Here is a 22,252-nt window from a genome sequence, read left to right as displayed (position 1 = left end):
ATTTGCACTGTTAGTTACGATGAAAGTATTCATTAGTGTGCAGAAATTGAGTTACAATGATGAGATCACTGTTTTCATGCGCTCAACAACATGTCTGTGATCAGCTACATGCTCATCACTGCAACTTTTCATGCCAATATCTAAATATAATGCCAACACTTTTCATGATTAGTTAGCCCTGAGAGCTGTAATAGTAAAAATGTGCTAAAAGTTTTAAAGAGAGTAATACTTAGCTATTTCAAATGGAAAGATGTTAGCCAATCACAGCAGTGGGCGTTTACACTGAAGTCTGACAGCAGACACGCCCCTTAAAAGAGAGCGTTCAAATAAGAGGGCTAAAATCAGGGTAGCAAAAATGCCTTTTATTTCTAAATTTTTGATTTAAAAGGCATACCAACATTATGTGCACCCCAGGAAACATTATAAAACAATGCTCAGTTCATGACCCCTTTATAATTTATAATTATAACATTATAATTTCATATATACAGTACCATTCAAAAGTTTGGAGCCAGTAAGATTTTTTTAATAGTTTTGAAAGATGCTCACTATAGGCCAGATATACTAATAGCTTGCGCCAACACAAACCCTCTTTTGGCATTAAAAATCTACTGTCAGGATTTACTAAAGACAATCAGTGAAAAATTAGCGCTGAAAGGCACGGAAACAAAATTTGCACGTCGTCAGTAGATCATGCACAGAACTTTTCCACTCACATTGGAGCTTTTTTAGAATTGCGCTCTCACGCTTATTTGCCCCGTTTAGTATATCTGGCCCCAAGGCTGCATTTATTTGATCAAAAATACAGTAAAATAGCAAGATAATGTTCTCTTCAAGCTTGTATAACACTCTAATAGTGGCTAGAAAAGAGAATACAATATTTTCTAGATAATACTGTAATAGTTAATGTTGGCTTCAGTTTAGTAACAATATAAAAGCCAATTATTTTGCAAACAGCATGTTGTCTTTATAATATTGCACTTACACAGTATAAATGGGTGTTCATAACTATTATATTTGGGATCCATGACAAAAGTTTGTAAAGTCCTGGTTTAGAAAACTTCTCCTGCCGAATAGTGTTTATGAAGGACTTAATTCATCATGAATTTCTCATTTACCAAGTATGCCAACTGAGAATGTGCAGAAATTTGTTAAACAAATGCCTTTAAATAGCTCTCTGCAGACCGGGAAAATAGATACAATGTAGTGAACGTGGAGAAGACAAGACGATGAGGGGAGAGGAGAAAATATGGATAGAGAGACAAAAGAAGAGTGATAAGAGACCAGAGAACGTGCACATCGATAAAATGAGTGGAGAAAGGAAAGGGGAAGGAAAGAGAAATGGAAGGCTGATAAAGAGAAAGATAAGTAAAGAGGAGGAAGAGAAAGATGAGGGCGATAAAGGCTGGGGTAAGAGAAGGGAGAAATGATTGCAGTTTATGGATGGAACAGAAAGAGAGTGAGAGAGAAGGGCATTAAGGTAAGCACAGCACCAACGGTGTGATAAAAATCAAATGTATTTCAATGGCTGCAGATAAATCATATGGATTGCCTACTGGGCCTGGAGGTTTCTGGTCACTTACAGCAAAGCAGAGAGAGAAGCTTCTCAGGCCTTTTGAGCTCCCTGAGCTCCATGAGTCTGACAGGCTACATGCAGAATAACACTTTTTACACTCTAGACCAGGGGTTCTCAACCCTGGTCCTCGAGGGCCACTGTCCTGCAAAGTTTAGCTCCAACCTTGATCAAACTCACTTACCTGTAACTTTCTAAGTTATCCTGAACAGCTTAATTAGCTTGTTCGGGTGTGTTTGATTAGGGTTGGAGCTAAATTCTGCAGGACAGTGGCCCTCGAGGACCAGGGTTGAGAAAGCCTGCTCTAGACTATAGAGAAATAGAAGATTATTATGGTTGATGGCAAGAGATTTTGCTGTTTGCTGATTATCAAACCTTTCATAGCAGTTAACATTCTGATTCTACTGAAGTTTAGTCACCAAGTTATTTATATATAACGATTCCCATCACCAGCTCATCAGTAGCACATGTCTTTGGATTTCAAGGAGTACTGTAATACCTGGGAAGTACACGGATATACCCCCACAAACACACCAGGCACTGATAAAATATGTACTTAATTACAAATATTTGCACACAAAGAAATTGCATTACATTAATATACAGATAGTTTTGAATGGTCATCAATGGAAAAAGATGGTGCAGTTATGACGTCTAGCAGCAGGGGCTAATGGGCTCATGGTAACCAGCCAAATATTGACCCCTTGTTTAAAACATTAAATGGTATTTTTGTTGTTGCTTAATTACATTTAATTGCAGTCCTAATGTTTTAAGACAGTCCTGGAAAAATACTGGAAAAATCCCCTGAGAATTGCCTCATTAGATCTCAATAAGTTAATTTACTGAGCGCTAGTTTTCTCCTTTTGTGTTCTCCTGACGGAACTAACTACTAAACAATTCGATCTACTTTTTTATTTATTTAATATATTTTCTTGCTTTTAATTCAAGAAGCAAATATCTTTGTTCCATCTCTGTAAAGCCTGATTTTATTCGATGATTAATCGCTGTATCACTCCGGCTGTCAAAACTGCAGCAATACGGCTCCACCAGCACTTCATTATTTCTAATTACTTCCAAATGAAATCCATTTACTGTGTATCCAGGGCTCTGCTTCAAGGATCCATTATGTATTTAATTTTGGTAGATTTTCTATAATCAATACAGACAATACAGTCACAGGAGGCAGTCTTTAAGGGAGTTGGTTTGTGTGCTTTGGGTTTTCGTTGTGTATTTATTTAGTCTTTGCAGCTGCGGTCGACCGCGTTTGAACTTTCACATAAAAATGGTTGTTAAGTCGTGCCTTAAAATGATCTAAAACACTCTGCAGCTTTTACCGGAGGGAAATTAATGACCTCACATTCCTGAGGTGACGACAGTCAGCTGCACAGCCGTCTCCGGGTGAGGACCTTCCTCAGTCACCATGGTATCGCCATGGTAACAAGCTTAGAGGAATGAGAAAGAGAATAATCTAATCTCCCCATTTCAGCTGCTGCGATAAAGACGGGCGCAGTGCCGTCTGGAATGGGAGGTGAAGACTAAGGAAAAGTGTCTGGCTGTGCTCAGAGTTTGTGTGCTTAACATTCAAGCTGAGTGTGAACATGTGCACTGTTTCTGTACTGCAGTCCTTACTGAGTTATACATAGTGTTTATCAGTATCTTGCATTGCGGCTAGAAAAGGCTTTTAAAACAACACAACGGATATAATTTATAGGTTCATCTGATAAAAAAAAAAAAAAAAAAAAAAAGCCATATTGAAAAGCTCTCGGACTGGGATATCTTGTCCATAACCTAGCTTCAGTGAGAGGGTGTTTTATCTTGGATTATTGAGTTTAGATACGGTATCGAAGACTGAAACCAGTGCTTAATTTGAGCTGGACCCTGTTCCGGTAAATGTCAAATTTTTGATTTTTGGTATTGTACTGTATATATTTTTGACCAAACAGCTTTCTTAAGTTCAAAAACACTTTCATGGGTTGGTGCTTACTGCTTATTTTTTTGCCTGCAGCGGAACGTTTGGAGAGAATGTTTATACCTGACAAATTATTCCAATAAAAATATAATATCAAATAGACAAGCATATTTTCATTTTTCAAATCTGTGAGTAAAGCTGAAAGTGTTTCTGATCTAAATAGAGATCCCTAGAAGATCGAACTGCAGCCTTGTCAATTCTGCTAATGCTAATCTGGATAGCAGACACAAGCAACGGGAGTTAGATCAGTCAGAAATCGATGTAATGGAAGAGGCAACATCATCTTTGGTAAGAGAGAATGTCACTGATCAACTAAATAGTATTTGGTCTCAACTTAGCTGCATACATGACAAAATAATATAGCAGGCTGTGGTTAGGGATGTGCAGAAACTTGTGAATGACGCTCTTATAATTGTGTTATCACCGTTTTTGTCATGTCATTGTACGTATGTGTCAGTCACAGCACCTTTTAATTGCTGTTTTTACCAGCAAATTACAAATAAGCACTGGCTGAAACCTATTTGGAAACGATAACTGAAGGATGGTACCTTTAATTTAACTGTTAGAGTTAATCTGACTGAGTAAAATTAATATTATCATAAGAATTATTTCTGTTATGGAAAGTTTTTTTTTTCCACACTCTCTAAATACTGTGTAGGAAAACGTTACCAGTAACTAATTCACAATATGTGACACAATGCATGAAAGCTTGGCTCATAATCGATTAAAACATATAAAGCTTTGTTATATTAACTAACAAAACATAAAGAGGAAAAACAGATAGAGATCTGCTTGGTTACAAACATTCTAGAAGTTATAGTAGTAGGCTTTAATGTCCAGTTATGATTTGATTTAGAACAGTTTCTGGTCCATGAAGAACATTGCTTTAGTCAATGAGCTATTATTTAGCATGGTAACATGCTGTTTCTAGTTGGTAGATAGCTAGGTGGTAGTATCTAGTAATATAATTGAGTAAATAACATAACTAAAAATAGCATTGAAAATGGAAATGACTTCATATTCCTCTTTTGTTCTTATCACAAACAAGACACAGATTCACCCTTGTTGCCTTTGTGAAAAAATGTTTCAGAGACTAAGCTATTTCCAGACCCAACAACAGGGAAAATGCAATCATTTTATGGCAGCATCTACTCATTCACGATTCGTTCCGAGCTTTGATAAATACCTCCAGAGTTATTAATATAGTCAGGGTCTCCGCAGATGAAATGTAAATCTCAGGCACATGTGGAAGGAGCCAAATCAAATGAGACAAAGGTGCATTGGGGGCTGTGTAAACCTTCTGTCGCTCAAAAATAAATGTGCTGTTTTAATGTGGGTCATCCTTGAGGCAGAAGGGGATTTCTATTAAAATGTATTTTGGAAAATACAATATAATGATATGGGCTGGCTGGAGAAAGTGGGAAAGAGACAGAGAGGATGAACAGGAATCACACTAGACAGAAAAAGATGAGCCGTCCATGGTCATGGTGGGATTATATGGAGATTAGTGCACTAGACGGGTCAGGAGACATTGTGATTGATGAGCCGTGGCAGGAAGTGACAAAATGGCCTCAAGGTCACAGAGAATGTGAAAAGAGCAGAGTTCATTTTGGCTTACTGTACAGTAACCGGACAGATATGACACACAAAGAGATATTTGAATTTATTCTGCCAATAGACAGAATAAATTCCATCAACATAGAACATAGAGGTTTACAGTTCAGGAGATGAGAAAGAAAATGTAATATATGGAGAGAAAGATAAGATGGAGACAGAAGGGAACACTAGAAGCATTTATACAATAACTGGGGAAAATAGAATTGTTTTTCAGCGGCTGCATCTTTGAGGAGTTTAATCCCTTTCCAGTCATGGATCTTACGAGGACACTATTCTCTGATAACAGTGAACTTCATTTCTTAAGTGCCACTAAAAACAAACCGACTGCAATCTGTTCTGGTTAAAATCAGTAAACCATCAACTCTCAGTGGTGCAGGAATACCCATCATTACAGCAGTCTCTAGCTCCCAAATTACTGGAACTAGCTAAGCCTGAACTCCTTGGAGACAAACCTCGGTGTTTGAAATGTAAACATCTAATGGCTTGGTTGTTTATAGAGCTTTCAGTTCTTAAAGGCTCATTTATCCTGGGATGCATCTGCAAAATCCGCTGAGGTTGTTGGTTTGTTTGACTGTCTTTGAATAGAAAGTGTCGAGAAGCAAAGAGGAGCTCCGTTGGGCTTTAGTCTGGAGTTTGTGCTGGAGCTGGAGGTGTTTTGAAATGGAAAAGATTTTCACATTTCTCTGTTGATGCCTGTAACATGGTATGGGTTATTTGTGAGCCAGAAGCGTAATGGATGATTATATCTTAGAATTTCTTGTCCAGTTTCTTAAGGCTTTTTGCAGCTGGTTTAAGATTATTGACTACCAGTGCGTTCTGTCAATACTTAGGCCCTGTTTCTGATCAGTGGGTACAGGTGCAAATGGGGTCCAAAGTGATCAGAACACTCAAACCAAACACAGTGTCAGAAACATGTGACCACATTCACAAATTATAGTGTAGTGCTACACTAGAATGCATAGCATCGAAGGACCACCTACTCACCTGTCAGTCAATTACTATGCTAAAACCTTTCTGATTACATCCCACTTTAAAAGAAAATAATAATTCTATCAAAACATTTGGAGAAGCACATATACGTGCATAGGGGAGACCGGGGATGGAAGTAACACTTTTTGTTTGAGCATCGGTAACTGAGTGGTTGTTTGTGCTGTAGATCTCTCAAACTTTGATACATGGTATAGCCACATTTGTCTACTACAAATAAAACTCCCTGGACATGTATTACACAATCACAGATTATGTGAGTTAAAGGATTAGTTCACTTTAAAATTAAAATTAATAATCACCCTGATGCTCCAAAGCTTTATAATGGAAACCACCCATTTGAAGCTCAAAAAAAGAGCATCCATCCAAGCTAGATATTTTACTTTATAACTTGTTAAATATGGATATTTTTCATACACAAACGCATTGCTTCGCATCAGAAGGCCTTTATTAACCCCCCAGACCATGTGGAGTATACGTTTATGATGGATAGATGCTCTTTTTTTCGAGCTTCAAACGGGTGGTTTCCGTGCACTGCCATCATAAAGCTCTGGAGCATCAGGGTGATTATTAATATAACTCTGATTATATTCGTCTGAAAGAAGAAAGTCTTATACACCTAGGATGGCTTGAGGGTGAGTAAATCATGGGGTAATTTTCATTTTAAAGTGAACTAATCCTTTAATGTCAAATACAGAGTTGTTCTTGTTAATAAAGGTATCTTTTAAAAATCATTTCTTTTCAAGTACATTTTAGTAAATGCATTTTTTTCTTTATAAGAATCTTCAAAGGTTGTTTTAATAATTTTTTTATTAAAGGTATATTTTAAATAGTTTATTTTTAAAGGCTCTTTAAATATTTTATCTTTTTAAATAGTTTCTTTTAAAGTACTTTTTTAGTAAAGGTATCTTTAGTTATTCACTCAGTCGATTCAAGCAGTTCTAAGGTCTAATGGTTCTCCTCACCAACGTGAGATTGCTAAGTAGGAAAATCCCTTGTGAAAATTCTTTCATATGTTTTCATTTGTTTTTCGTTTGTGCTTTGGCTGTTGGGTGTTAAAAGGTCCCTGGTGGGCACATGTTGTTAAAGGCCAATATCTAAATTTGGTTTAGGTCTCTGAGCAATGAATTCATATTCCTTTGAGTTGTGAAATGACCTTTAACTTGATACAGAAAAACTAGTTGTTGTTCTACTGAGGTGGAAAACCTCACGTCGTCCTTGCTAAATCATTCATCATCAAATGAGTTCATAAGATCTGCTTCAGGGAAAATAACATTGCTCTTTTATAAATAGACAATCAGGACAAAGTGAATGAAACACAGCATTTTTATGTAAGAGAACATATTAAACTAGTTCTGTCATATTTTATGGAATCCTCTCTGCAATAGACTTTAGCAGCTAGCTAGCTCTTGTGTACCAGCAGCTCGCCTTGCACTACTGATTTGGAACTTTTCTAAAGATCAGCGGGTAAAACTGGAGTGAAAGATTCACACTGTTGAGCCAGAGGGATTAGTGGGGCACGATGGCAAAGACTGGCACCAACAGAGCTGGGACATCTCAGCTGCTCTCTGTGCCACCCCACTGTATCTGGGAGTTTAGATGGAAAGACAAGATGCCAGCATCTTTCTGCTCGGATAAACATGATTCACTGCAGCAAGGGGTGTGCTGGGAGAATTTATTGGGGAGCATAAAGAGGTCACAGTATAAGAAATCAAATGCTCCTTGATTGTTAGAGATACAAGAGCTTGATGTACTGAATCCATTTATTGAAATTAAACTGTAAAACTTGTTCTGAACTTCTTCAACTTTGTGACATCACACAGATGAATGCATCTGAGGATCTTTCTGAGGATCAAAGGACAAATCAATATTATGTAAAATGATTTATTTTTGGCATACCAATCTTTTTAAGTGGACCTGAATAATGCAAGTTGATGAAATAAATGCATGTTTGTTCAAATTCCAAATTTATCAATTACTTTTTTTTTTTTTTTTACCCTCATCCTTCCTCTATCTAGAGAACAGAATTTAGGAATGCACTGTATATTGGTACTATATTGTTTATTGGCTCACATTAGAGATTTGTTTGTATATTGGTAGTATTGAATGTAGATATTGAATATTTAACTTTCCTCTATTTTTACATTAAGGGCCAATCCCAATTCTATTTTATACTCCCTCACCTAGCCCTTCGCCCTTCCTCTTGCCCCTTGAAACAGAGTGGCAAGGTGTAGGGGTGAAAATATTCCCCTAAGAAATGGCACACCACTACTACACCATTACACACGTCATCATACCTAGTTTCTTTTATTAGTGTCCTGTAAAATTTAATCAGTATGAACAGCATAGTCCGCATATCAACAGAAATCGGGCTCGAGCACGTTTAACAGATTACTCACTCCCAAAGTTGTTTTGCACTGTATTTTGGAAAACTGTGCTCGGTGCAATGTCTACTTTTGTCTACTTTTAAACACTTCTGTCCTGATTTCTTTGAGGGGAGGATCTATGGGTGGGTAAATGTATGGACTTTTTCAGATCTTTCGATCCAATGGACGAAATTAAGCTGACGCAATTTACATATGAACACAACCAGAGATGACCGAAAAGCATACAGAGAACAGAAGCTTGTGTTTCTGCTCTGATAGACGCTCTGAATCCCGTCTAGTGCCCTTCCCATAATGTTTATGCATTAGGTCAGTAGGCGGAGAGTAGGTGGTCTTTTGTGGCTGTTCGAACGCATTCGACCACATGAGCATCTACACTACTAAAGCAGCCTGGTCAAATGCGTTTTCGACTTGGTCGAAAGTGGACAAGCTCAAAATGTTTTGGACCCTGTATTTAGCATCGTCCACTTGTGATCCGATCGACCAAAATGATCAAACTAACCATCTTAAAACCAGGTGTAAACAGGGCCTGAGATTTCCTTTGCCTTCATCTAATGCTTAATCCTTTGAATTTAATCTTTGAAAACACTAATAATTTAATAACACTGTTAAATGCACTATTAATAAATAAAGGCTCCAAAAAAGGGTTTTCAAAGCAATGCCATCAGTGCTTGAAGTGGAAAAATAAAAGTTCCAGTACTCCCGATGCTCAGTTCAAAACACGTTCCAAGCAACATGTCGGAAATGCCGGCCCATTTCAAGCACTGGATGCCATAGAAGAACTGTTTTGGATTTTAATAATCCAAATAACCTTCATCCACTATAAAGAACCTGTTGTGCAGTGAAAAGGCTCAATGGATGCCAAAGGTTCTTAATGAAACATCAATGCCCGTAAAGAACCAGTGTGTGTAATCCTTAACAAATCTCTGCCTTAATTCACTGGTAGCATTTAAAACAATTGATTTTGAATTGATAAGTGTGTTATTTTTCATTTATTGTTTTTCATTAATAGTATATAATTTAAATAAATAGGCCTTTTATGGACATTTTATGAAAATGAAGACCACAAGGAAGTGGAAACACAACAGTATTATGTAGGCTTTTTTAAATAAAAAGATAGCTGGAGCCTGTCGTCCTTTAAAGCTTCAAAATTCAGCAGTCTCTTTCCACAGCGATGCATGTAAGAAATCTTAGGGTCTAATATGAGAGTGTGGTTTAGGGAAGGTCATCCAGTGGGTAAACCACTAGTTGATATGGCCACTAATACAAACGTTAATTTCAGTCTCGATCCTGGTCAGATCCCTTCATCACGGCCGGCTTCTTAGCTTGCAGAAAGTGACACTTTATTGACTGTACATCGACCGCTAAGCTGCTGGAGATGCTTTTTTTCTGTCCCTTTCTCTCTGTGTCTTTCAGTCTGTCTCTTTTTGTCTCTAATCCTTCATCTGTTTTTGAACACTCTCCATCATTGTCATGTTTACTTTCTTGTTTTGTTTTTCTTTCTTTCGTTCTCTGTACTGCATACCAAAAACGCCATTTGATGTTCTCTCTATCCTGTTTTTACTCTCATTTCTCGTCATCCTCTACTCTTCATCTCCTTTCCTTCCCCTACACTCTTCTTCCATTATATTACTAAAAGCGGCTCCATCACAAGTGTTATTATGGGTGCCATCAGGGGCAGATCATAGTCAGAGCTGGAGATCAGCACACATGCTGGTTTGTGTGTGAATGTAAGAGGCTCTGAACCTCGCAGCACTTCTCATGGGAGAATAACGGAGAGCTCTAGAAACAGTGCAGCTGTATCAAATGCAAGTGAATTGGTGCTTATGTGGGGTATACGTTTAATTTATATGTGATCGTCTTTCTGAGTGGTATGGAAAATGGTCTGTGTTTGTTTTACACGGTTGACCTTTGTGCAGTGTAATGACCCAGAGTGAAACCGATTCGTAGATCTTCTGCTGGGTCTTATAGGCGCTCAATGAAAGACTTTCAGTGAGCAGCTCTTAATCTGGTCAAAGCTGAGAAAAAAATGAAGTTTTAAGCCATAATTCCTCTCCTAATTCTTCTTTCCTAATCCCTAGAAGAAGGGCAGCCCGTACAGGCCTCCTTTCCTGAATTTCGCACGTTGGCTCTTGCTGCTCTTGCCAATTCAAACCCTCATCTGGCTTTCAAAATGCTCTCCAAAAGCTGTCAGCCAGTGGAAGAAAAGAGCCTCGGGAGCACTCCACAAAATTAGACACCTTCACTCTGTGCCACTGTCGTCAGCGGATTGCTGTAATTACATGCGCAAATGGGTCATTGGCAAGGTCTTCTATGCTGTCAGGTGTGGATAGAAGAGGCAAAGTGCCAGAGGGGGTTTTACGACATGCTTTTCCCAATTGGACGGGGGTACTCACTGAGCCTTATTTGTGTGAAGTATGTTATAATGGACCAAATGTGGTGAAGACTCAGTTGATGACTACATGATTGGTGCATTGAGAGCCTGTTACTGTATTTATTGGACAAGTTTGCAGGTCAAATGTTGAAATATACATCCATTGAAATATACAAAATGTTTAGTCATATTACATTTTGGGGATTTTTATATGTATGTTAGGAGCGGGGATTTTTAAACTTTTTGGGGCCAGGGACTGTAGCAATGCTTAACAGTGATTAAGCATTGCTACAGTTACTTCTAATCAAAAAGCATGTCTAATTAATTGAAATTATGCAACTTATACAATTTAACAATGGTTTATTAAAAGTTTAACAAAAATTTAATTTTATGCCCATATGAAATCCGTTTTATTTTTTTCTCTTTTTTTTCACAATTTAATGGTCGAATTCAGTTTTAATAAGCAAGAAGCATGTCTAATCAACTATTTTTTTTAAAAAAAAAGGCCGCATTAACAGGGCCCTATGAAATGTTTATTTTTTTATATTTTAATACAAATGTATTATCAAAAAAAGGCAGTAATGAAATGAAGGCTAATCTTTAAAAATGTAATCAAATGAAATTTCCTTTCATTTTTTAACAAATGAAGTGCTGCACAACAGAGGTTTACTGTTAAAATTAAAGCATGGAAGAAAAAAGTACAGTTTTAATCATTTTTATTTATTTCGACTGTTAAAGTTAAATTGAACTTTTATTTTGACTGGTTGTCATGAAAACTGCTCGCCTGTGGAATTTATTCAAGTAGACATGCAGACTTCATATTTAAATAACAACCATTTTGACCTTTATTATTAACAGACGCTAATGCATATCACAATTTGTTTAAGTGTGTAACAAAGTGTACAGTCCTACATTTTATTTATTCATCCAAAATTTGCCAAATTCTGCAACATTCCACATTATACTGTAAATTCCATTTTTATGACTGGATTCCGTGATTCCGTCCATTTTTTCTGCATTGAGTAATCAAGTCCTTTGAAAGTGACATACGTTTTAAAATAATGAGTATAACAGATTCATGAAATTTTTATCAGTTGTATTAAGTTAGCAATAATGGCATTTTCAAACAAACAGAAAAAAGACTATCCCTTTGTTTAAAATAAATAAATAAAAACAGTAAAAAATAAATAAATAAATAAATAAAATATTTGTCCTCAGATGCCCATAGTTTAGAAACAAATTTGAAATGAAGAGTACCATTACAGTGATTCACATGCAAGAGCTCTAAGTAATCAATTTGCAGTATTTGTAGTGTTTTTACAAGCCAGCTAGATGGATTGAGCTTTAGCCAATTACTCATGCACATCCCTACTTTTGTGGCACAAACACTTTGTGATTCAGTCATTCCATAATTTTGCAATCATTGCCCGAAAAAAATTACATGTTACTGCAATACAAAGGGAGGGAGAACACATCACTCTGAAATTCTCGAGAAAGTAAGTGTTAAGACGATACTGTGGATCATGCGTAATGCTTAAAATGTCACATTCACCGCATAGAAGAAGCATCATTAGCTCGTAGAGATCAGTGGAAATCCAAAGATCCTCTTTCAGGCTATCATCTTTCCACTGTAAGCATTATGCTTCCTACATTCTCTATTGATTCAAAGATGTAATGTGTCCTCTCTATCTGTGGAGATTCACTTGACCTTTGTGTCCCTCAAGAGCTCATCGTGTTCTTGTGTAGTGGCATCTCTTCAGTGAGATATGGGATGTAGGCTTTTCTTCCATTACACATTTGTTTTTTCATAGTAGGCTAATAGAACATTGCTTCACATGTTAATCACAGGTTACCTTTAAACTGCAAAGTAATATACATGATCAAATTTGACGTTTTGGAGACCCAGGAGAGCTTAACAAAGAGAGTCTATTGATACTGTGGTTTTAACTTAAAATTTTGTGTTCTGCACTTCTCAAGTAAAACTTATCTAATTTTAAGGATCTTGATATGTTCACTAGAAAACAAGGCAAAAATACTGATTAAGAAAATTGTATTTTTTTATCCAGTCTTTTGGTGCTATTTTCACTTCTCATGATGTGATCTCAGTCAGTTCATATACAGCTCCTCTGACTTAGACTGGAATGTTACACTCATTCTTGCTATTTATTGTGAAGGTCAGTTTCCATACACTGTGCAAGAGATGGGTGGCTTCATTCATCATCTGTCTTGACAGCCCATGTTGTGCCCTAAATCCACCCCCACCTTTCTCCTTAGTTTCTGCACAAGTAGGTTTGTCCCATTAAGAGCCATTTTCTTGGACACTCACCATCTGTCTTATGTTCATTCAGTATCTCCTTTCCGTCTACCATTTAAAGCAAAACCTATTCCACTGCTCAGTATGTGCTCAGATTGCTACATTTTAATGTATAAAGTCACTTAATATAATGAAACATTAAAAGCACTTTAAAGATTCTTCATTAACAACAAAAACAAAGACTTATCTGCCATTATCCACAAAAGATATATTAAATCAATCATTGACCTTGGGTGTTCACGCATAGTGTATCATAGATATTCTTAAACAGGTTTTTTTGTCAGTGGTGGCAGATGAAAGTAGAGGGGGTTGGTGATCGACTGTGTTTTCTGGTCAGGGAAAATCGATTCAGGGGGTCCATCGAACCAGGAGATGGAGATAACCGTTACTATCCCTTCCCTCTGACGCGTCTCTCATTTCCAGACCCTTGGGTCCGGTCCATGCAGCCACACCTTAAGTAGAAGCTGGGCATTGTGTTAATCAGCTTCGGTCATGATGCGGGACAAGAGATGTGTTTGGAGCAAAGCTCGATCCGTTAGTAGGGGTGTAATGGTACATGTATTAATCCCGAACCGCCACGGTACGGACGTCATGGTTCGGTGCGTACAGTCAGATGACAGTCAGTCACAGGTGATCCACACTCCAATCCAATAGGGGCATACACAGTAATGCAATGCTGTTTGCTAAGCGCCACAACAGAAAAATGATCAGAAGAAGAAGAGATGATCTGTGCACCAACCCAAAACTAGAATTCAGATGCCACACAAGAGCTTGCTAGTAACCTATATGCTAAGTTTTAATTGTTTTTTGTGAGCACTACACGAATTTCACGGAAAGGAAACCGGGATGACAGAAATCGGCATTGTGTTTGTTTACTGTATTTTACAAAGCACAGTGTTTTGTTTTTATTGTGAGTCTACACAAATGAAATAGACCCTTTACAGTTTCGAATGATGTCTTAATCTTGAGAGAAAATCATTTGGCATTATGCCAATTTGTGTCGTGGACATTCTACGACCAACACATTTCAGACGGCACCCTCCAGATGTGCCAATCACCGGAGCTAGGCAGAAAAAGACTTCAGAAGTGCAAAAACTAATCTCTGCACAAGATTTGTTTTTCATTATTCTATTTATTTTGTACTTTTTTAGCACAAGAGATGCTTTTCAGTTTAGTAGCTGATTGTGACCAAATACAGTACTATAGTTTTGGAGGACATGCATTATTTTACTATTTTTCATTGATTTATTTGTTTCATTTCATGTGTCTCTCCGATTGTCTGTTTTTGTGCTTCCAGACAGACTGTCAGTTTGTTTGGTGGGCATTAGTGGTGGGCATTTTTAGTGGCTCTGCAGGTTGCATCACTATGCCAGTAGGTGTCGACAAGAAACGTTTTGTTTTGTTTGAGTGAATCTTTGAATCATTCTCTCAAGCAATTCATTTAAATCACTGATTTGTTCAGGAACAAAACAAGTGACTGGCTGCATCCAAAATTGCATCCTTCCGCACAATATAGTAGACGAAAACCAGTATGTTACAAAAGAAATATGTCTGAATTCACGGTACTCATAAAAGAGTAGGCAAAAAGTAACCAGATTACCTACTTCTTCCTGTGCATACAATGGACACTTCACTATCCCATGAGGCCACGGGAGAGGATTTGTGAATGGTGGCATTGCGAGGCAACTGTCACTGGTAGGTCACGTGAAAAAGGCAACATGGCGAATGTAGTCCATCTATATTACATTCATATTATATAGAACATACTTTTTTAGATGTTGTGAAGTAATAACTTATTCAAAATAAGTACCTACTCAAGAGAGTATCTGATTTTGGACGCAGCCACTGTTTTGAGTGAGTGAGGCACTGAATCATACTCATTCCAGACAAAACAAATGACTATGAGTGAATCATTGAATAATTCACTCCATAGATTCGTTAGCAACAAGTGACAACAGTTAATTCTTTTCATGTTGATGCCAAACTACTTGTTTCAAACTTTTTTAATGGACTATATGCACGGGTTACTTCCTGGTTGTCGTTAAGCCAGCTCGGGCACTTCCGGTGAACTGTTAGCTGTTCATTCTGTAGTCGTTGTACATCGACACAAAATCATCTATGGTTGACTTTTTAATGTTGTATTTATATTTTAATGCAGTTATTACATTTACCTAATTTGCCAATAAACCAGTTTTATTGATTGCAATAAAGACGAAGCTATTGGGACTGTTTAAAAATGCCATGTCTGTAATTAGACACACACACACACACACACACATTTTTTCCCCAGCACTTTAAATGTTATTTTTAATGCGATGACCACAAACATAATTTGTTCATCCTTCTGAGATTGTCCCCATTGTAAAACCGAACGTTTAAAAATGTAGGAAATTTAACATTTGATAAAAAAACACTTATTTAAAAATAAAAAAGACAGTAATTAGCACTTTAACCAGCAGGTGGCGGCAAAGTAGCATTTATTTGCGCACATATCAGCCATTTCCTCTAAACGTTTTTCACTTCGTTTTTGACTAAATATTAAACATTATAAAATAACTAGGTTTGAAAAAACATTTTGTCAATGTGAAGTATGAAATACTCACAAAATCTTATGAAAAACAATAACTTTTATTGTGAATTAATTACACAGAAAGCGAGCACCGCGCTCTCCCTTTGTAATCACAGCAGATGTCAGTCAGTGCAGCGCAAGATCAATGATTTCAGCACACTTGTGAAAACACACATTTTATTCAATTAATCTAACTAAAGTGCACAATAAATATTTAATTTTTGAAGCTTTTTTTTCACATAAAAGTGTGAAAACTAATGGTCGAATTGAATTTAGCCGAGGAGGAACATTGAGGTACGTCTTTATCAGTGGTGTAGTCCTAAAAAAATAAGTGGTGTACTATTACCCAGACCCCCCCCCCTCCCAAAAAAAACCGACAAAAAAAAAAAAACATAAACATAAACATAAACATGCCAGTAAATGTGTTTTATGTTGTTGTTCACTAGTAACGTTTCATTAAAAACAAATATATACAGTGCATTCTAAAATTGGTTGACATTTTTATTGCTTTACAGTTTGACTATTATTTAAACATGCTGCTTTGGAATTATATTCACTGTAAAAAAAAAAAAAATGATATATCTGAAATTAAAGTTTCATTTTATTCAAAAGGGTGTTAAAAAAGTCAATTATTCAAAATTTAATTTATTAACATTATAAAAATGTGGTCATGAGTTTCACAAACAAACAAAAACAGTAGTCAGGCTGAATGAAAATTTAAACCACTCTCTGTCGGTAGGTGGCGCATATGGAACAGCAGAAATAGAGTTGTTTCCCCGGTAACCTCTGTAAACTCAGTTTTGTATTATTTATATACATGTAATATCAGTTTGACAGAATTTTCTACTTCAGTGTGCCATAAGAAGTCAAACTATATCATTTTCCATTATCATAGCATTTGTTATGAAAAATAGCAACCTACACATAGCCTATAGAAACATGTTTGACTTTCTCTATAGCGTTTTAAAGTGTTTAACTCTCAATAGAATTCAAATGGATCGCACATTTTATCATCAGTGTCGGAATGGAAATCTTATCAAACTTTTGGAGCTTGATAAGATTCAGAGAGTAAAGTTAGCCTAGTATGTTTATGATTCCCGCACCACTAATGCATTATAAACAAGGCTTCAGTTGCGCTGATGGTCTTTTCAGTTCGTACGGAAACTTGGAAAACGCATTATGTAGGCTATATAATTAATTAATAGTCTTATTTACTCACCACCATGTTTCTCACGCCGAGACCGCTGCAGTGAGAGAAATGCGCTCAATGCACGGCTCAAAACACCGAGCGGCGTTGATCGGAGTTCTCTCACTGCAGCGCGAACACGCACTGTGAAGCCTGGTTTTTAGCCGACTATGAGCGGGACAAGGTATGACAGAAGTGCTCATGCACCAATTACATCAACGAATCGCGAGTTTACACAACAGCATTGGACACACAGTTAAAGGGGAAGCTAACAGGACAATATTTTATGGACTTTCGAAGCAAAAAACAAGTGGGTATACGCAAATACTGATACTTAGAAGTTGTAATACGCAAACAGCCCTGAGCAAAAAGTAAGCATACGGCGTATGCGTGCGTATCGCCCCGACTACACCACTGGTCTTTATTTATTTATTTTCTAAGCTGTCTTACGTTTGAATAACTAAATTAATGCTATGCCTGACTATTTAAGTGACTATATTCTGATTATAAACTAAGTATTACTCTACTGATACTCAACACACCAGCAAATGACATCTCACCGGAAGTTATCGAGCTGGCTTATATTAATGCGGAAGTTCTAAAGAACGCTCCGTGCATATAGTCCATTGGTGGCGCAAAATGCACAAAATAACTGACACTATTGTGTCTAAAATGTAAGTTACTATATGTTGTTAATCATGTTATACTGTCAAAATTACTTAACAGTTTATTGAACTGTTGTATGAAAGCAGTTTTACGGTTTCTCATGTAGTATTGCTGAATTTAAACAGTTTAAAATAGCTTTATTTTTATTTTTTTTATCTTTGATCTGTGAAAGGACACTGTGTCAACTCAAAGCCTGGATTTGTGGTTGTCATCTACAACAAAATGAAAGAAAAGAACCATTTTAAACAGACTCAATAGAGGGACAAAATAAAGCAAAACAATGACTGAAACACCTGTGACTTAGTATATTTCTTTCTTTTTACTTTTCTTTCTTCCTTTTATCCGTCTGCCTTTATTTTCTCATCTGACTGTCTTTGCGGTCTAAGTTTTAAAAATAGCACCTCATAATGGAGGGTCAGGATCCAAAGGGGAACGATGATCCTCCGAGGAGGAGACGTAATTTAAATTCCATGGCGTACGGGATTGCTTTTCCCCGTCCACTGATGAGGGCAGATATGCGATAGCGAGGGGCTTTAAGCTTCGGCTCCTGGGAAGCCTCTATCGCCAGGGAGCAGGAGCAGCATATCAGAAATCATCATGATGAAATGAGGGGCGAGGCTGAGGAAAGATCAGTGGGGGATTTGAACTTCTCATGAGAGCCAGAGACAAAGGCAGAATGAGAATTATGTCTGTCCTCTGTCTCTCCATCTATTCATGAATGTTTGCGTGTGTGAGAGAGAGAGACTGACTGTGATTGCCTGCTCATCTTACCCCAAGTAATATTTGTCAGACCTTTAATAGCTTATGCTGTCATGTCTCATATTTGTGTATCCAAGCAGGGAACGAGGGTTCGGCAGAGAATGGACAGAAGGAGACGTCCACCTGTGACATTTGCCAGTTTGGGGCAGAGTGTGATGTTGATGCAGAAGATGTCTGGTAAGCACAAAAACAAACTGTAGGAAAACTATTACAGAATAAATAAAACCCGTAAGACCTTTGTTAATCTTCGGAACACAAATTAAGATATTTTCGATGAAATCCAAGGGTTTCTGAAGCACACATAGACAGCAACGTCATTGCACCTTTTGAGGTCTAGAAAGGTATTCACGAGTTCACATATCCATATAATTAAATAGAGTAAAGTTATGAGTATTTGGCGTGCTGTCCGGGGAGAGGCTCCGAGCTCGGAATTTTGGCCCGAACCCAGAGTACTCCCCCCGGTGTGGTAAAAGTAGATAGAACTGTAAGTGAGGAGATGGGGTGGAGGAGGGATGCTGATAAACTCTCAGATGAACAGAAGTAAGTCTGCTGAATTTATACCTTTTGACATTGGTTGAGTTAACTGAATGCTCTCCACCTGTGCTAATTAGGTTAATTATCTGAACTTGCTCCTCCCGAATTTTGTTAATAAAACATAATTTAAAGACATGGTTAAAAAGTCAGCGTGACTACAGTGGTTCAACCTTAATCTTATGAAGTAAAAGCATTCTCGTGGCTTGACGAATACTTGCAATGACATTGCTGCCTATGTGTGCTTCATAAACCCTCAGGTTTCAACAAAAATATCTTAATTTGTGTTCCAAAGATGAACGAAGGTCTTAAGATTTTGGGACGACATGAGGGTTATGACAGAAATGTAATTTTTGGGTGAACTAACCCTTTAAGCTCCAAAAAGAACACTCTGTACTATATAATACTGTTCTGGAGCATATTACAATTTCTGTGACGAACTGACTGAAATGTAAGTCATTCACAGAATTCTTGCTTTGAAAATTTTCCTTGACAGCCCTGGTCTTAATTTACTTTCACTGTATGAAAAATAGATGACCCATGATCCTTCAGGAATCATTCTAATACGCTGAATTGGTGCTCATGAAACATTTCTTATTATTATGACATTTGAGAACAGTTGTGCTTCTTATTATTTTTGTGGAAACCATGATATTTTTTCAGGATTTTTTGATGAATAGAAATTTTAAAAGAACAGCATTTATTTGAAATAGATTTTTTTTTTTTTTTTTTTTGTAACACTAAATGTCTTTACAGTCACTTTTGATCAATGTAATGTGTCCTTGCTGACTAAAAGTATTAATTTCTTTAAAAAAAAAAAGTTTTTAATGTGTAATGTGCAAACAGTAAATATATCAATAACTGTTTCTTTAATGTGAATTCACTCTCTGGTCAGTAACAAAGAGATTTATTGGTTGTTTGATTTGTTGGTACTGTAATAGCATGATATGGAATATGGGACACTATAGGCAATGTATGAGATTCATCCACATACTTGAAAGAATCTCACGTCTTCTAATATGAACTCCGAGAACTTGCCCGAGATAAATGAACAAGAAACAAGGCCAATTATGACAGTTTCATCTCTGCTGATGAATGGCCGTTTAGCTCCGGCGCTCCAGCTCAGAGAACTCATTAATATTCAATAAAAAATAAGAAGCAAATCCCCATAAGCAGTCACTTTGCTCTTCTAACAACATCTTTATGCTATATACAATGAGAAATGGTTATAATTTCTAGAGAATCTATTTGAGTTCTAAACATGTGAAAAAATCATGACTCACATCATATATTTAAAATCCACCCGTGGATATTGAGAGGAGGTTTTCGTTGCCCTGAGCATCAGTGAACAGCTCAAACTGTCAGCAAGAGTGAACGAGACTACCCTTTAATCTTAATAGAAGTAGGCCTCTCTTCCTCCCTCCTGTCTATCTCTCTCAGGGCGTCTGAAGGGAATTACATGTCGGCCTTCGCAAAGACAGCCTGTAGATTCACTAAAGATTCAACAAGCACTGGCTGGAGAGCTGGGGTGTTTGGAGGCATCAGAATGAAACAGCCCGGCCTCTCCCTCCTCAGAGATATCAGCACAATTTGAGGCATTTATGCCTGAGTCGTAGGGATGGTCCCATGACAGGCCCCTCGCTCTGATACACTTGACTGCAGATGACTCACTCACCTCACCTCACCGAAAAAACACTCTACCTCTCTCAGTAGTCCTTCTTTTTTTAGTCTCGCTCCATTTTTCCATCTTCCTGTGTCATTTGAAAGGATTACTGAAAAAATGAGATGAGAGATTATAAATAAAAACAGTGCTATAAGCTGCATTAATAACATGTCTGTGTGTGTTTGTGCACTGATTGTGTGTAGTGACAAGCACCGGATTTGTTCGGCTGTTGTGTAGGATACTAGTCTGTGTGTGTGTGTGTGTGTGTGTGTGTGTGTGTGTGTGTGTGTGTGTGTGTGTGTGTGTGTGTGTGTGTGTGTGATACAGAAAGAGATAGAAAGATAGAAGTAATATTGATTTCTGTATAATTTGCCGTTAGCATGTTGCTGAATATTTTTGAAATGTTGTATGAATTATTAGATATTGTATGAATAGATAGATAGACAGACAGACAGACAGTCTTCATTATCATTTTAAGAGGTCTTAAATTTGCGGACAGAAAATAGGAATTGCGATACAGTCTAATGTGATTATTAATCTTCAAATGGCTATGTTTCAATTAAATTAATGTGAGTGCTGCACATTCAAAGTGCAGCACTGTTCCTGATGGTTGTAAGGGTATATATCTCCCTGATCTTTTTGAATGAGCAGCTGGAAGTAGACATTTATCAATATAAGAACAAAAAAAACAAAATGTTTTTAAGAATATTATTATTTAACATACTCATCATATAGATTTTACTAGTATCGGCACAATAATATGTATTGCCTTTTTTAAAAACACATTATTATCATGTGAGTTTTGTATTCAGTATAGATCAACCTCTAATTCATATGTATTAATATATATTAGTGCATAAACCAGTTTCAGTAAATATGTATATGTTGGATAAAACATGTATTGAGTATTTAAAACTTGCAAATACCCTGTTTTGCAGTTGAATGTATGACCCAGCCTATTCAATGAAGTAAACCAAACTCAGATACATGATTTATTTTGAAATTGTATGAGGTTGTTCTGTATGGACATTCAGTATTCATTTTATTTGTGCAGGTCTTAAAAAAAAAAAAAAAAAAAAAAAAACTATGCAGAGACCCTGGACAGACAAACAGATATTGGATTTTGCTGATTTGTTTAAAGAAAGGCAGTAAACAGTTTATTGTTCTGAAAATGTTAAATAATGTTCTTAATGTTGAAGCCACAAGAGTTTGCATTGAAATAAATGCCATATACTGTTTATTGTGTAGCCAAAATACCAATAATAACAAGAAAAAATATATTTTATTCAGAATACAGATAGATAGACAGACAGACAAAACTACAAATTACCCTAAAAAATAAGACTGATCCTCAACAAGTACAAATTCAGTCATCATAATCCAGCCATAGAGAGAGAGAGAGAGACTAAAGTGTGTGAGTAAAGGGCAGCTGGACAGACAGGAAGCCCACAGGCCATGCTGGAAAAGTTTAGATAACAGAGAAACCACATGGCTCTTACAAATCAATAAGACATATCCCCTCACTCAACAAGATAAACACACGCTCACACACATACAGAGGCTACCATCCAAACAACCTGAATTTTTAAGGAAATCTCATCCCTTCAGTTTGATACACTTGCAAAGCCATTATTACTTGATTTGCTATTGGAAACCTTTA

At 36.9% G+C, this 22,252-nt stretch overlaps 1 protein-coding gene across 4 annotated transcripts in view; it reads left to right on the top strand.

Annotated features, from left to right (window-relative positions):
• Positions 1-22,252, top strand: part of tmeff2a (transmembrane protein with EGF-like and two follistatin-like domains 2a) — a 77,153-nt gene that overhangs the window by 45,240 nt on the left and 9,661 nt on the right. For 2 of the 4 annotated variants that reach the window (XM_048193564.1, XM_048193566.1), the window contains exon 5: positions 18,479-18,575. In XM_048193564.1, coding sequence (XP_048049521.1) covers positions 18,479-18,575 — 97 coding nt within the window. Of the gene's footprint in view, positions 1-18,475; positions 18,576-22,252 lie in introns of all 4 variants that reach the window. The other 2 variants (XM_048193563.1, XM_048193565.1) reach the window with 1 other exon arrangement.

The sequence above is a fragment of the Megalobrama amblycephala genome, linkage group LG6 (genome assembly GCF_018812025.1).
Source record: "Megalobrama amblycephala isolate DHTTF-2021 linkage group LG6, ASM1881202v1, whole genome shotgun sequence".
Lineage (NCBI taxonomy): Eukaryota > Metazoa > Chordata > Actinopteri > Cypriniformes > Xenocyprididae > Megalobrama > Megalobrama amblycephala.
This window is presented reverse-complemented; position numbering and strand designations above follow the sequence as displayed.